We start from the raw sequence: 15,931 nt of genomic DNA on the forward strand, positions 1-15,931 counted from the left end.
AGTGAAATTTGACTCACTGGATCACTGTAGGACATTAAACTTTCTTCTCTATAAACAGGCAGTTAACACAGGGCTTCATTTATTATTTGTTAGTTGTTCAGTAGCTACATTTGCATTACAGTTCTGAATTTTGGTTGCAGGAATAGAACCCCAGGAAGGTAAACTCACAGTGTCTTGCCTAGGACCACACAGCAATTTAATGAGAGGCCAGGTTCAGACTGAGCAGCCTCAGAATTTCCCGCTATGACTGAGTGTACTGAGTCACAATGTTGTTCTACCTTCATGTATATCACGGTAATTAACTTGGCATAGAGACCTCAGAAGGTTACAGTAAATACTTTGTTTTGTGGTCAGGTAATTAAATGTGTAAAGGTCCCTACCCTCTGTCTGATCATTACCTAAAGGACATTCCTATGGGGCCAGAAGTGATTTGCTGTTGTTGTAATATAGGCAGCCTTTTTACATCTCCCTCTGTAGCTGTTGAAATCTTGGCTCGCACCCAAATGCCCCACTTGGGTTTTGTTCAGGAAAGATTTCTTCCAGCTGCTTTATTTGTTGCACAATTACATGTATGAGCTTCCAGAATGTACAAGATCACAAGTCAAATGAAAGGCTTCAGCTCCCAGTTCGCATAAAGAGATAAAATTTGAAACCAAGGAAAACAACAAAACATGGCTAAATGAAGGGCTAAGTAGAAACGAGACTGAATAGTATTCTTACTAAAAGGTTAGCACGTGCCAGAACTCGAAAGGAAAATGAGACACCATGGGGTAATCATAGTATCCTTGTGCTATGTTTATGGCCACACTTGCAAAGGGACTCAGACTCCCTCTTTAGCATTTACAATTTGGGGCACAGCAAGCTGATAGAAACAAAAATATATACCTGTATTTAAGCAATTATACTCCAATAAAGATGTTAAAATATATATATATATATATATATATACACACCTGTATTTAAAAATAAAAACTTGCACACTCACATTCATAGCAGTATTATTCATAATAACCGAAAGGTGGAAACAACCCAAATGTCCATCAACAGATGAACAGATAATGTGTTATATACATACGATGGAATACTGTTCAGCCTTTTAAAGAAAGGAAATTCCTTTTAAATGTGGATGGCCCTTGAGGACATGATGCTAAGTGAAATAAGCCAGTCAAAAATGAGAAATACTGTATGATATGAAGTACCTCGAGTAGCCTAACTCACAGAAACAGAAAGGAGAACGGTGGTTGCCAGGGGCTGGAGGGAGGGGAAATGGGAGCTTCAGTTTTGCAAAATGAGAAAGTTGTACAAATTGGTTGTACAACAATATAAATATAGCTAATGTTATGGTACTATACACTTAAAAATGGTAAAAAAATAATAATAATAAACACAACCACATATAGAGGACTTCTGTTTTAAGGATTGGAAGAGTATATTTAAAAATGAACTGAGGTATCCTGGAGATTGGCCATCATTGATGTCAAGAGCCTGAGGATCAGGATCAACAGGCAGGTCTACATGGAAAATGTAAAGTAAGGGGAGCAGGAGTCAACGGTTACTTGTGGCAGATGGCAGAGTAACTGAAGAATCTGCAGATAAAGAACTACAGGTCATAGGATGTGAGACGAAGGTGACCTTTGGCACAAACATGGAGAGTTGGACCAAAGGAGGAAAAAAAATCATCAAATGCCAAAAAAAAAGTCTGGAAAATTTAAGAAGCAAAAATCGGAGGTTTCATGAATCACAATATTGGGTCGGCCAAAAAGCCCATTTGAGTTTTTAACAGAAGAAACCGAACGGACTTTTTGGCCAGCCCAATATATACTGGAAAGTATTTAGAAGTTGATGGACTCCCAAACATCGTTTGAGCTTCAAACACATCACACACGTATCCACTGTGATTAAGCCTCACAGGCTTGCTATTGGGCTGGCCAAAAAGCACGTTCGGGTTTTTTCCACATCTTACAAAAAACCTGAACGCACTTTTTGGCCAACCCAAATATATCACAAATGGGACAACTGGCGTATGTAAAGATCAAACACAGTGAGACCTTCAGAAGATCATGCGTAAGCAGTGAAGACGTTCTTATCTGAAGCCATCTGGACCGAAAGTCAATCAGCCAATTTAAAAAAATCTGTTGAAAAGGGAAAACATGCAAAAAATGGACACACCCAGTTGTGGATGCTGGGGACCATCACATCCCCCAGCTGGAAGTGTCACCTGCTGAGAGTGGACAGGTGAGAACCTCTCGGGCTTCACTTCCAGCCAAAGGAAGTTGCCTTGCTCAAGGTGATGTCCCGCTCCGCTGGGGGGCAGCCCACACCTGATGTCTGGTCAGTGCAGGAGGCCAGTACGAACTGCCTCACTCTGCCACATCTCTGAAGGGTGGTCAGCACTAGCATCCCCACGCCACTGGCTGAGGCCAGAGCTTCAATTCTCCTTCTATTAGTCCTGCCTCTCTCACTCCCATCCAGGCCTGGTTCCGAGAGCGCTTGCTCCCCAACAAGCTTCCTGCATGCAAATCTCCATCTCAGAGCCTGTTTCCCTGGAGCCCAATCTAAGACACATACATAACTTAAACGGTTAATTTTAAATTTTAAATATAAGCATGCATTCATTCTCTGATATTTTGACCTATGCCAAAGCCTTCATCTTCAAGAACCGGTCATGGGTCAGCATGCTTTGTTCTCTTTCTTGCATAAACTACACCTAAAATTTTAGAATTACCTATTATTTCCGATTTTGGTTTCCTGAAAGTAAGAAAACTTAAAGACCACTAGAAAACAACCTAGATGTGGAATTCCTCTAGCTTTTTAAATTCCACCAATCCTTAAGAGGTATCTCACCCAGTTAATGTGACAGATTAAAACAACTTTTTAATTTAATAAACTACATATAAAATTTACCATCTTCGTTCAGTCGTATGAAGTGGTACATTCATATTGTTTCGCAGCCATCTCCACCATCCATCTCCAGAACTCATTTCATCTTGCAAAACTGAAACTCTGTCCCCATTAAATAATAACTCTCCATTCCCCCTTTCTCCTCGGTCCCTGGCAACCACTATTCTACTTTCTGTCTCTATGAAAATAACTATTCGAGGTACCATGGAATTTTTTCTTTAATTTATTGAGTTACCTTTATTAAGTCTTTCCAAAATTTATTTTGTATAGAAAAAGCAGCTGTGGATCTTCCCTGGCAGTCCAGTGGTTAGGCCTCTGCACTTCCACTGCAGGGGGCATGGGTTCATTCCCTGGTCGAGGAACTAAGATCCCACGTGCTGCATGGCCAAAAAAATAAATACATACATACAAACGTACATGCATACAAGTTAAAAAAAAAAAAAAAGCACTGTCTTTTTGGATTGCACTTACATCCTTTTTTGCTTAATGTTTAATTAAATCACCTAATTACAATTATAAGTTCAACTGGCACAAATCGGTTTGAGAACAAACAACATAGAACGGGTCTGGGGACAAATACAACTCAGACAGTTGGAGAAGTACATGAGGGCGCTGGAGAGAAGGCTCCGATTACAAGTGTTCAACATGCTGTGGGCATCCCCTAGACGGCTCTGCACAGGGACTGGAAGCTTCCTTCAAGCTGCTGAACTGGTTAAGAGAGCTGCTTCTACTGTACAAAAATAGATATTGATAGCATTTATTGAGCACCTATTATGTTCCAGGCACTGTGCTAAGCATGTAACGGGCATTGTGTCACTTAATGTCCATAATCCATGAGGCAAATATTATCATCTTCATTTTATAATACCTACAGGAAACTGAGGCACAGAGAAGTACTCAAGCAATTTATCCAGAGTTGCACCACTAAGAAGTGGCAGAGCTGAGATTTTCAGGTTGGTGTGAATCCAAAGCCTGTCCCCACTCTACCTGCCACACTGGCTCTTCAAATGAATATTAAATAAAAGGTGTAACAAGAATAAAAACACAGAAGTGAGCCTTTGTTTTCTACTGGCATCACACAAAATGACAAAATATGTCACAGGTAGTTTTTCTAAGACTATAATTTAACAAATGGGATGCACTTAAATTCTCGTAAGACAGGACTGTAGGTAATACAATCTGCAATTGTTATTTGTTTATATAGGAATGATTTCAGTTAATTAAAGACAGAAGAGTTAGGCAGTATTTGTAAGGAAAGAACTGAAGTCAGACATTTTAATTATGCTATCAGATTAGCACAAAAAAGAGAGTAAGCTGGAAAGTTTATAGAATATAATAAAAGCTAAGTATGTTATGTCTCAAGATAACTCTTTGGATCAAGAAAAAGAGAGAGAGAGCACATCTAAAATAATACATAGAATCAGATAAGTGACTAATCAAAGAGGTCTCATTACAACCATCTATATCAACACCCACATGGAAAAACCAAGCTGTAGTTTTTTTGGGTTTTTTTTTGCCACACTGCACGGCATGCAGGATCTTAGTTCCCCGACCAGGGATTGAACCCATGCTCCCTCCAGTAGAAGCATGGAGCCCTAACCACTGGACTGCAGGGCATTCCCCTTTTTTTTCCCCCCCAAGCTACAGTTTTATTAGAAGCATTTTCCCAAGAAAATAAAGCATGAATTTGTGCTTGTCTTCTAAAAAGAAAAATGAATGACAATTCAAAACAGATACAGACAACAATGAAAGCTAACCAAACCAAAAAAAAAAAAAAAAAAAAAAAAATGGGAGGTATTTAAGATTGCCAAATCATGAGTAGAAGCAAGCTCCGTTTAGCAGCCTCTGGGAGACCTGGCAGACAGATGAGCTCTCGTCATCCAGGACAGTGTGGCAGCTCCCTTCTCCATCTACAAGCAAGAGGTCACTCATTACTCCCCAGTCCATCCAGGATGTTGAGATATAATGATAGCTATAGAGATTCCCAACAGAACAGCACAGCCAAGAAAGGCTGCCTGTGCCACTGGGCTCTTTTCTACACCAACAACCCATGAACCATCAACAGACACGCATCTAAGATCCAGGCTCTCTCCCAGACACCCTGACAACTCCTCTCTCATGGGGCCATCTGACCTTGATGCCCATTTCTAGACAGAACGCCTTCCCTGGTTGTCCCACAGACACATCCCAAGTTGACATCATCACAAACCCCACACCTGCTCCTCCTCCTGTGTCCCCTGTCACACTGAATGGAGCCGCCATTCATTCAGATTCCCAGGACTGGGCCTCGGGGCCATCCTCAACTCCTCCACCTTCCATATCCTGTCGCCATGGTGATTTACATGTAAAACATCACTTGAATGCATGTGCTCTTCCACTACTCCCTTAGTTTAGGACCTAGACTCTTGCAAGAAGACTTCTTAGTAGTGATCAGTTTGGTCAGGGGGTCAGATACACAATCTCCTCATTTACTGAGCTCCAACTTCATATCTAAATACCATGTTTGATTCCTTTGAATCAACCAGGGTAGAATCCCTGCAAAAAATGGGAAAAGAGAGAGGAGACTTTCCCTTAGCACTTTAGGTGTGAGAAACTTTTTGCATCCCACTTAGAGATGAAAGAAATCAGGTTAACACCAAAAATTCATTTGTAGCCCAAATATAATAGGCCAGTTTATTTTCAATAGCTTTTTATTCAATCAACAAACTGTCTCCTTCTAGCAATCTCTTAAATCACAGTGATTCATTCTGGGTAAACACAGAGATACCGCCTAAGGAATTTCTCCCAGGTGAAATCTGTAAGGATGCTACTTGGGCCTCCCAACACAGGTGCCTCCTAGAGTCTTCCCAACACCATCTATGCTGATGAACAAAACATAGACCTGACTTTGAAACCCAAACTCTGACACTAACTGCAGGGCTTCCATCAAGTTACACAATCTTATAGAGAAAAAGAAGACAATGGTATTTAGTTGTATATAAAGCTTGTTAAGTTCAACAACAAACAAAGATCAGCTAAGGGCCAGGCACGGCCTTGAGCACCTGAGATTCAAAGATGAAAGTCACAGCTCTGCCCCTTGCACTTCCAGTCTAGTGGGACAGACAGATACAGACCAAGAAGTGTGACAACATACGTGAGTGCTGGAATCAAGATGTGAGCAAGTTCCACGAAGAGGGAAGGCTGGGGTTGATGGAGAAGAACTGAAAGAGAACTTATTCGAAATGGGATAATTATGTAAACACCTGATACCTGGCTCACTTAAAAAATGCTCTTTGGCTGTTTTTTAAAAATTAATTAAGGGGCTTCCCTGGTGGCGCAGTGGTTGAGAATCTGCCTGCCAATGCAGGGGACACGGGTTCGAGCCCTGGTCTGGGAAGATCCCACATGCCGCGGAGCAACTAGGCCCGTGAGCCACAATTACTGAGCCTGCGCGTCTGGAGTCTGTGCTCCGCAACAAGAGAGGCCGCGATAATGAGAGGCCCGCGCACCGCGATTAAGATTGGCCCCCACTTGCCGCAACTAGAGAAAGCCCTCGCACAGAAACGAAGACCCAACACAGCCATAAATTAAATAAATAAATAAAAACCTTTTTTAAAAATTAATTAATTAATTGATTAATTTTTAAATTATTATTATTATTATTTTTTTAATTGTATAGCTACTTTATTTATTTATTTATTTATTTTTGGCTGTGTTGGGTCTTCGGTTCGTGCGAGGGCTTTTCTCTAGTTGCGGCAAGTGGGGGCCACTCTTCATCGCGGTGCGGGGACCGCTCTTCATCGCGGTGCGCGGGCCTTTCACTATCGCGGCCCCTCCCGTTGCGGGGCACAGGCTCCAGACGCGCAGGCTCAGTAGTTGTGGCTCACGGGCCCAGCTGCTCCGTGGCATGTGGGATCTTCCCAGACCAGGGCTCGAACCCGTGTCCCCTGCATTAGCAGGCAGATTCTCAACCACTGCGCCACCAGGGAAGCCCTATTATTATTTTTAATATTAGTTTTTTAAACATCTTTATTGGAGTATAATTGCTTTACAATGGTGTGTTAGTTTCTGCTGTATAACAAAGTGAATCAGCTATACATATACATATACCCCCTTATCTCCTCCCTCTTGCATCTCCCACCCAGAGGGTTGGGATAGGGAGGAGATTTCTTTTTTTAAACCCACATTTAAGCTTACAACTGTTACTGATATAACCTTTTTCTTGTCTTCCTGAAAGTTCATATATAAAGTCACCAACAAAACACCTGATGGTCACTCTATTGTGAAGACACTCAAAGAGCCCTGACAAGAGGGCCTCATGCAAATAACAGAGGCTAAATTGCCAGGTGTCTCTGAAGGAGCCACCTGGGAAGTGCATCCTCCAGCTCCAGTCAAACCTTCAGATGACTGTGGTCCTGGCCAACATCTTGAGTGTAACCTCATGAGAGGACAGGAGTCAGGACCACCTGCTAAGCCATTCCCAGATTCCTGACCCACAGGTGTTATGTGAGGCACTAAATATTAATATTTATTGCTTTAATCTGCTAAGTATCAGGGTAATTTGTTACTCAAAAATTCATAACTAAGACACAGGTCAATAGGGTATTAGTGATAAGGTTTTTGTATTCAGGACAGCATAATTTTCTTAGTTAAAAACCAATTCCATTTCTTTTCTCTGGAGCACAGAAATATGATACACATGATGGTAGGTTGTGAGACAACGTGGAGTTAATGCTGGTTCTACTTCCTTCCTTGCTTCACATCATCACCTCCCAAAGGAAACTATAGTTTAAAATACCAGAATTACATAACTAAAAGAGAGTGATGGGTTGTGACTCCTTAAAGACAATTTAAAACAAGGTATATGGCAAGGCAAGTAATAATGAAAGCAAATGACTTATCACTAGATTGTAAGAATTAAGCAAATAAAGCACCGTAGTTCTAGCCACAATTGTTAGGTAACAAACTATGAGTTTTGAATTTATTAGGACTGATGATTTGGGCACTCAATCTATTTCATTTCTTTAAAAATATAATTTATTATGGGTAGTATAAGTTAGTATTTAAAGTTTCGAGGTGCTATATCTGTAGCCAAAAGAAAGGGCATTTTATTCTCACTTATTATTGATCTCAAAATTAAGATTCATTTATTCACAAACATTTACTGTACACCTAATTTCTTCCAGAAATTCCCCTAGGGTTTGGGAATGAACTGATGGAAACTATAATCTGTGACCTCCAGGAACTCACAGAGGGTAGACCAGTGCTTCTCATATGAGCCTGACCGATTTTTAAATATGGATGCAAAGGCCGATTTCTAGAAACTCAAATATTGAAGGCGGGCGAGTGGGACCTGGAGATCTCCATGGTTTTACACTCATAATTGCTTCTGATGCTTGGTCCGATGGTTCTCCACCACCAGGGTGGACGATAATACAGTACAGCCCATTTGCTCGATCATCAAATATTTACTGAGCACCTGATCTGTACCGTAGGTGCTGGCTGCTGGGGGCTGGGGGGTGGGTGAGGCTGTATACCAGAAAATACACAACATGAAGCTAGAAGGATAAGAGAGTCAGCCAGATGAAGGAAGAGATGATGTTCCACCATTAGCAGAGCAGCTCCAAATGTGGAATCACACCAAATGGTAGGCTTCGTGACTAAGTTAAATGATAAAGTATATTCATGGATTCTCAGATTTTTTTACTTGAAAGAGACCTAATTGACCCAACGCCACGCAACAAAGAAGGGAACTGAATCTAGGTCCTGTGACTCCGGTTCTTATGTACTTTTTTCTTGATCAGTTCCTCTTAGGAATAAAGCACATCTTCAAGAACAAGAACAAAGAATATTTCTCAATTCTAAAAAGCCTGTGTTGTTACTATACGCATACTATATCTTAGGAGCTATCAATCTGGGGCGTTTTTGAAAAGATACAATCAGTGAAGAAAAAAACAAGGTGGATGTGAAAAATGTCTTTGAAGCTATTTCAGTTGCTACTGCTGGAAAATGTTTGAATTTCAACTCTAGTAGGCATAAAATAGCTTATAGAAAACACTGGTTTTGTTATCAGAATCAATGACCTAGAAATAAATCTCCAAGCGGGATAAGCAAAATTTTGAAAGAGTAGAATCAAAGAAAATAAAACTGTTATCTCCAAATGGTTTGTAAAAATAATGTTTTGGGGTTACAGTTGGAAATAGGTACATTTCAGAGCTACAGGTATTAATGATATACTGGAATTCTGTGACATAACACTAGTCGGCTAAGGAGTAGATTTCCTTCAAAGGGGTTTATCAGTGGAAATAACTGAAGGAAGGATCTTGTCTTGCAATCTCACCAATAATACAAAATCTTCTCCCTTTTCTGGGTCTTTGCCATCTGGCATCTACTCCTGCCACTTTCCTGAGGTTACTCAAGGGTCAATAGTTTGTCCTTCTCTGGTACAAAATCAAACTCAGACCTCTTATTTTTTGATTCCTCTGCTCACCCTGTCTTCCTGAAACATTGTCTTCCCTTTGTTCCCATGAAACTGTAGGTTCCTGGCTCTCCTCTGACCTCTCCTTGCCTGGCTTCCCTCCTAATCATGCGCATCCTCTCAAGGTTTTGTCTGGTCTGCTTCTCTTTCTAATCCTCCATTTATGCCAACATGGGACCATGATTCTCCCACTCACACAGGCTCCCCAGCCCCAGGAGCTAACTGGCATTGCTTTGGCATTGCTTCCCAATATCCAATCAGCTTTTGAGGCTATCAGATTCTTTCTGGGTAACATTCCTAAGACTTGACCTTCCCTTCATATGTCCATGTCCTTTTCTCTGGAACCTCATCGATTAAGCTCTAGTCAGTTACCATGGCTTCCTGTGGACCAGCTCGTCATTCTCTGGTACATCCTGCAGCCTGAGGCCAGATGAAGATCATTTTCATCATGCCCCTTCCTTGTCCAAGGATCAGTACATGCCTTGCTGAATCCAACCTCAGTGCCCCATACCTGGAATGACTTTCCCCTTTGTAAGCCAAATATTCTACTTTCTCCAAGATCCAACATGAAATTCCTTCTCGGATGATACCAACCTAATCCTCTTCCACAGTGAATTTTAATTTCCTCAGCAATCATATCTGGATCACTCTCTCTCACACTCGCTTTATTGCAACTAAAGGGCAGTTCTTGTAGAGACCACCATGATATGGGGGGCCAGCAAAAGCATCTCCATGTTTGCTAAATTGAACTGAATTTACTGCAGCTCTGCCAAAATTTAATTTTAATTATATAAAGACTGAAGGAACATAGAAAGCAGATCTTGCTTCAACCATAAGTTATTACTTCAATTTCTTAAACTATAATAACAGAAATAGATACACACTAAAAGCATTTTTTTTAATTAGGAAAATCAATGGAACAAAAATCTTTATATATTCTTCTTAGTTTTCTCTCCCCTGACGTTTTAGGGGATCTTATCACTCCAATTACAAAAGGGTCTTTTGGCATCTGAGGAGCTAAGGATGGATGACAATGAATGGGTAGACTCAAGTATGTGAAGGATGAATTGTATCCAGAAAGCTGTGGGTCAGAGAGAGATTTTCCAAATGGGAAATGAATTCTGAGAGGAAGCTGCCTGCTGGGAAATGAAGGAAGGCTTTGAAAAGCTAGTAATCATGATCAAATCGTAGTTGTGTTGACCGGTCGGAAATACACATGTAGAATCTACAATGTAGAAGTTGTTCTGAAAAGAACTTAATTATGCAGAAGAGGAAGCCAAAGATCTTTTAAAATGTGATCATCCACATTGTCAAACGTGTTAATACGTCACAGATAGCAGGGCTGTCTCACAAAATAACTTATGTTCAAAAGTTCTTTGCGAGGCTCATAAATCTTACCTCCTTCAAATCAAGATTAGCTCTTGACTAGGTAAAACTAGCAGGAAATTGCTTTAATAAGATAGATTGTTTAAAAAAAAATGTGAAAATTAAAATCATACACATGTATTTATACCTAATCTCTTCTCTATTATTTCTTTCTAATCATATGTGAAATGTTGTTTTCATTCATTCACTAAACATTTATTGAGCACTGTCCAAAGCTCCAGGGATTCAATGATTCCTACCCAAAATGAACTCACAGGCCAAAGAGGGGCACTCACAGGCTCGGTGGAAAGAAATAGAGAGTAAAGAACAGGAAATAACTAAAAGGGAAGAAATAACACTGAAATGGAAAATTTTATGTGTACTCCTAATTTACTAATTAAAGAATAATCCTTGGGCTTCCCTGGTGGCGCAGTGGTTGAGAATCTGCCTGCCAATGCAGGGGACACGGGTTTGAGCCCTGGTCCGGGAGGATCCCACGTGCTGTGGAGCAACTAGGCCCATGTGCCACAACTACTGAGCCTGTGCTCAGAGCCCACGAGCTACGGCTGCGGAGCCTGCGTGCCACAACTACAGAAGCCATGCACCTGGAGCCTGTGCTCCACAACAAGAGAAGCCCCATTTGCCGTAACTAGAGAAAGCCTACGCGCAGCAGTGAAAACCCAACACAGCCAAAAATAAATAAATTTAAAAAAAAAAAAGAATAATCCAACAAATCAATGTCAAATAAAGCCAGTGAAGAACCCTGACAACTTGATCACAGTCAGATTCAGTTTTCTGAAATTCTCATATGTGAATGTGTCAAGCCAAGACATCAGTGAGGAACAGTCTGGAACACTTTAAGATGCTGAAAAATAGTGACTGTGTAGGTAGAACAGTCTTTAGCACCTACAGATAAGAAATGGTTTCTACATTTATTTCACAAGAAATGTAACTGTTGATACTTTTATCTTCTAGCTTGCTTTTGGCAATAGTTTCTTCATCACTATAAAAGAAATTTAGAATTATATTATTATATCATTATAAAACAATTCTAAAAGAACAATAGGGAATCATTACAGAAATTTTGGAAAATAACAAACGGTCAGAAGTGATCCATATAACCAAATCCTAACAATTCTACAGGAAACTGTAATACAACAAAGAAAATCTTGGAATCAAACAATATGCTCAATAATAATTTTAGGGAAAATGGAATAAAAGGCAACTGCAAAAGCAAAGTTACCTGGTGGCCTGGGGAGCCCTTCCCTTCCCTGCTGTATCTGAGCCTCTCCCATCCTCTCTGCAGGACCACCCGTCGCCCCAGCAACTGCTCCCTCTTCTGAACTGCTTATTTCATCTTACCCGGTGGAACCAGACAGTGAATAACCTGCTACTATTTATTTTCCATGTTTTCGCCTTTTTTCCCCAAATAGATCATATGCTGTTTCCTGAGGACAGGAAGTATGCCTTCTATTTCTCTGTATCCCCAGCAACTAGGAAGCACCCTGCACAGGATAAATGTTTGTTGATGAGGATGCATATGCTCATTTTTAATACTTACGTGAATATTAACAAAATCTATTTGGTTACTATTTTGAAGAAAGGACCTGGGGTTAAAAAATCTTCTAATATTATATATTTCACCTTATTTGGCAAGATTTCTGAAGAATTCAGTACAGCTTTGTATTATTTAGACAAATAAAAATGGTAAGAAATAAAACCATTCTCATTAAAAAAGTGAAAATTCATTTATTCTGAATTTTGAAATCTCTTTAAACTTAGATAAAATATACAGAGAACAAAAGATTATCAAACCTTTCACTAACCAGTAACCCTTATGTGTCCTTCCCCTCTGCCAAACTCCAGTTTATAAAATCATTCTAATACATCAGTGAGGAACACTGTTTAAAAAAATTTTAATAACAGTTTTAAATAATGCATAATTATATGGGGATATATGTATATGTATATGTATAGCTGATTCACTCTGTTATAAAGCAGAAACTAACACACCATTGTAAAGCAATTATACTCCAATAAAGATGGTAAAAAAAAAAAAAGCATAATTGTCCTAAACAAACAGGACCCACACCTTTTTTGAATTCCACCTACCACACCCCCTACACTTAGCCTATGTAAACTTCAGACTCCCAGGTTCAAATGCCAACAGCACAGGTGTGTCAGAGACAAAACTCACTGTGTAATCTGACAGCCAACTGAGATCAGCTACACGGAGGAAATGAGAGTTGGGATGGGGTGGCGGAGGGGGGAGGAAGCAGCAGGTGTTTCTGGAGCGGTGCGATCACAGGGCTCTGGGGACCCCTGAGGGAGGAGGACACGAAAGAAAGGGTGAGCCCACAGCCCAGAAAGGCAGAGGAAAAGCACCACACTCCAAGCTCCAGATTCAACTTTCCCAAACTTTAGAAACCAATCCGTTCTTAGTTGGGGACTATACTCTGTCACTTCCAAAAGGGAAAACTGTGTACTAAGCCCATAGTAAGTGTGCAATAAACGCCCGTTTAACTGATGGATCAACAGGGTACGATCTGATCACTGCCTCAAAGAACCTGATCCCTGGGGAGAAACTCAGAGGGACTAAACACAAAAGGAAAGGTTTCTTTCTGATCATCTTCCAAGACCTGCACGTAGTTTGTGAGAGTGGCCTGCGTTTCGAATTATGCATTATATTTCAACCATCACTGCGCATGAGATTGTGTGGTCCTCAGGAAGTTTATGATATGAGATATTCTTACTACAAGGAGATTTTGATTTTGCATCAAGCTCCACCAAAAGAAGACACGCATAAGTACATATCGAGATAAAAGTACCCCATAGAGCTGAGGAGTGAACCGTCTCCTGTCAAATGTTTTCCTGGAAACACTACAGCTGGGGGTTCTCTTCCTGAGTCATAAACACCCAGCACTCGCCTTCCAGGTGCTGCCAGCCTGAGGCACCCTCCGGGGTAGGCTCCTCCTGCTATCTTTCTGCTGCAGTTCCTTGTTTTAAGTGCTCTGTAAATCAGATTAAAGTATTTGTTTGTTTTTTCAGTAGCCGACTAAAAATAAATCTGCAAGCTAAGGATAAAGAAAGACACTTCAGACTCTGCCTTTGAAGCCCATTTCATGGCAAGTAATTGACTTCCCTCCTAGGGACCAGTTATAGATCAGGAGGAAAACAGCATTCAGAGCTTTCACGAGAATACCAGAGACTGAAACACGCTTCGCACCCAGCTTACTTTCTCGTAGAAACAAAGGTGTGCATGCCCTGTCTGCTTCCCTCACGTGAAAGAACTACCATGTTTAGCAAAATAAAAATCTCTCTAAGGTGCTTGTCCCTCCTCCTCATACTTTAGGAATGTTACCTCCAGCTTTTCCAAAAATATCAACCACCCAGATACTGACGACAGGGTTTTGATAAGAAGAAAAAGTATAAGATTCACTAAAAAAGAGGGCTAACAGGATCTCGGCAACGTGGTCTCCCTCCTGCCTGCAGGCCACAGAGCTTGCCCACTTGTCCCTACTATGTAACTTCCTATAGCCACAACCCTGTGGCATTCTGATATCCATCAGGTAAAATCATTCTGTATGTTCACATGACAGTGTTAGAATTAATGGATGAGATGACAAGGCTGTCACACTGCTAAAAGCATGAGCTGTAGAATCCACAAACAGACTGCATTCTGTCTGGGAGAACATGAAGTTACTGCACTTCTCTCTAAGCCCTGCTTCAATAAACAAAATGGGGGTGATAATAACAGCCACCCTGGGGTTGCTGAAAAGAGTAAATGAAACAAAGTATGAAAAGCGTTTAGTCTCCAGTAGGTGATAAAAATATTTAGCAGTAGTATGACGACAACCTAAGGGTGACCTCACAAAGAATCTAGTGTCTTAACTCTCAAGGTCAGCTAGAGAAGGGTTGGAGAGCTCCCAGAGGTCTTGTGTGGGGTTGTCAGCAAGGAGCTGCAGTCATTCTTGGGGGACACAGAAGGACAAAATTCTCCTTAGAGTTTCGCCACCTGAGAAAGGCTTGAAGAGCCCTTGCTTTTCTCTTGTCCTCTCTCTCTCTCTTTCTCTCTCGACTAGATAGAAGACAGAGTTAGGAAAGGAAAAAAGACTTCTCCATTCCCCTTGGACAGAGAAGTTGGTAGAGTACATATAATATTTCCCCAAATTTCCCAAATGCATGGGGAATGCCCTCTTAGTACTATAAATATACAAAGTGTTTACAGTCTGTTTTTAGGAATAATGAAAAAGAACAGTATCTAGAATTAGACATCAAGCTAAAAATAACTCTTAATTGGTCTTAGCTTAGGCAAATACAAGAGCACTTAATTTGCAAAAACTTCATGATGTATCCACTGTCCAAGAAAGGTCAAACACTGAACCTCTCCAGTATTTCTCACACAAAGGTATAGAGATGTACCATTTTCCTGTTGCATGTGGTAGGGCTCTCAAGGGAAGACATTATCCTCTACTCTACCAAAATCCATACAGAAATCTAACAGATGCTATGTCATTCATAGCAATCCAATAATTTTAATTATAAACTAAATTTCCCTAAGCTGGTCGTAAAAATTTATTATGTAATAGTTGATACACACAAAAGAATGAATATATGTTAACAAATATCTACATTATGAAGCTTGATAATAAAACCAAAACCTGTGAGCCCAACCCCAACTTAAGAACTAGAAAATTTCCAATATTAGTGTAGCTACCTGCGCGCTCCTTCCCGATCTCAGCCCCGTGCCTTGCCTGCAGAAGTAATCGCTTTCTTAAACTTTGAATTTATCATTCCTTTGCGTTTCAAAATATTTTTTTGCAAAGATGGATCTTCAATTGTGTATTATTTAGTTTGGCTAAACACTGCAAAAACTTGGAGACCTTTATCTCCAAATGGATCTGAAGTTGGCGCCACAGAGCCTAGGATGTCTCAGCTGTTGCCATTCTTCCTTAATAGGCATTATGTGCCCTGCCCCTCATCTCCCGAGAGAGTCAACAGAAGTTCTAAGGATTCTCTCGGTTTGTGCCCACAGCAGTCACAAAATTTCCTTCATTCTCAGAATAGGTGTCTGTCTACACAGCTGCTGTCTGAAATGGGGAGAACTTTCTACCCACCCAATATGAATCTGTGTACCAGTCGTAACTAGTTTGTATGGAGTGGACTTGAGGCTGCCTGCCATATTGGTGGGGAAGTCCTCCTGCCTGG

At 40.7% G+C, this 15,931-nt stretch overlaps 1 protein-coding gene across 20 annotated transcripts in view; it reads right to left on the reverse strand.

The window, feature by feature from the left end:
- The window catches only part of LOC130707527 (EF-hand calcium-binding domain-containing protein 11-like), a 215,081-nt gene that overhangs the window by 126,835 nt on the left and 72,315 nt on the right, over window positions 1–15,931 (reverse strand). For 2 of the 20 annotated variants that reach the window (XM_057542533.1, XM_057542531.1), the window contains one exon: window positions 13,485–13,734. The exons of 13 other annotated variants lie outside the window; for them this stretch is intronic. In XM_057542533.1, the coding sequence (XP_057398516.1) occupies window positions 13,500–13,734 (235 nt within the window). In that variant the 3' untranslated portion in view covers window positions 13,485–13,499. Of the gene's footprint in view, window positions 1–3,229; window positions 3,279–4,692; window positions 4,812–11,614; window positions 11,727–12,670; window positions 13,046–13,484; window positions 13,735–15,931 lie in introns of those variants that run through there. 5 more of the 20 variants (XM_057542532.1, XM_057542550.1, XM_057542549.1 and 2 more) reach the window with 5 other exon arrangements.

This window comes from Balaenoptera acutorostrata, chromosome 3, assembly GCF_949987535.1.
Source record: "Balaenoptera acutorostrata chromosome 3, mBalAcu1.1, whole genome shotgun sequence".
In the NCBI taxonomy this organism is placed as follows: Eukaryota; Metazoa; Chordata; class Mammalia; order Artiodactyla; family Balaenopteridae; genus Balaenoptera; species Balaenoptera acutorostrata.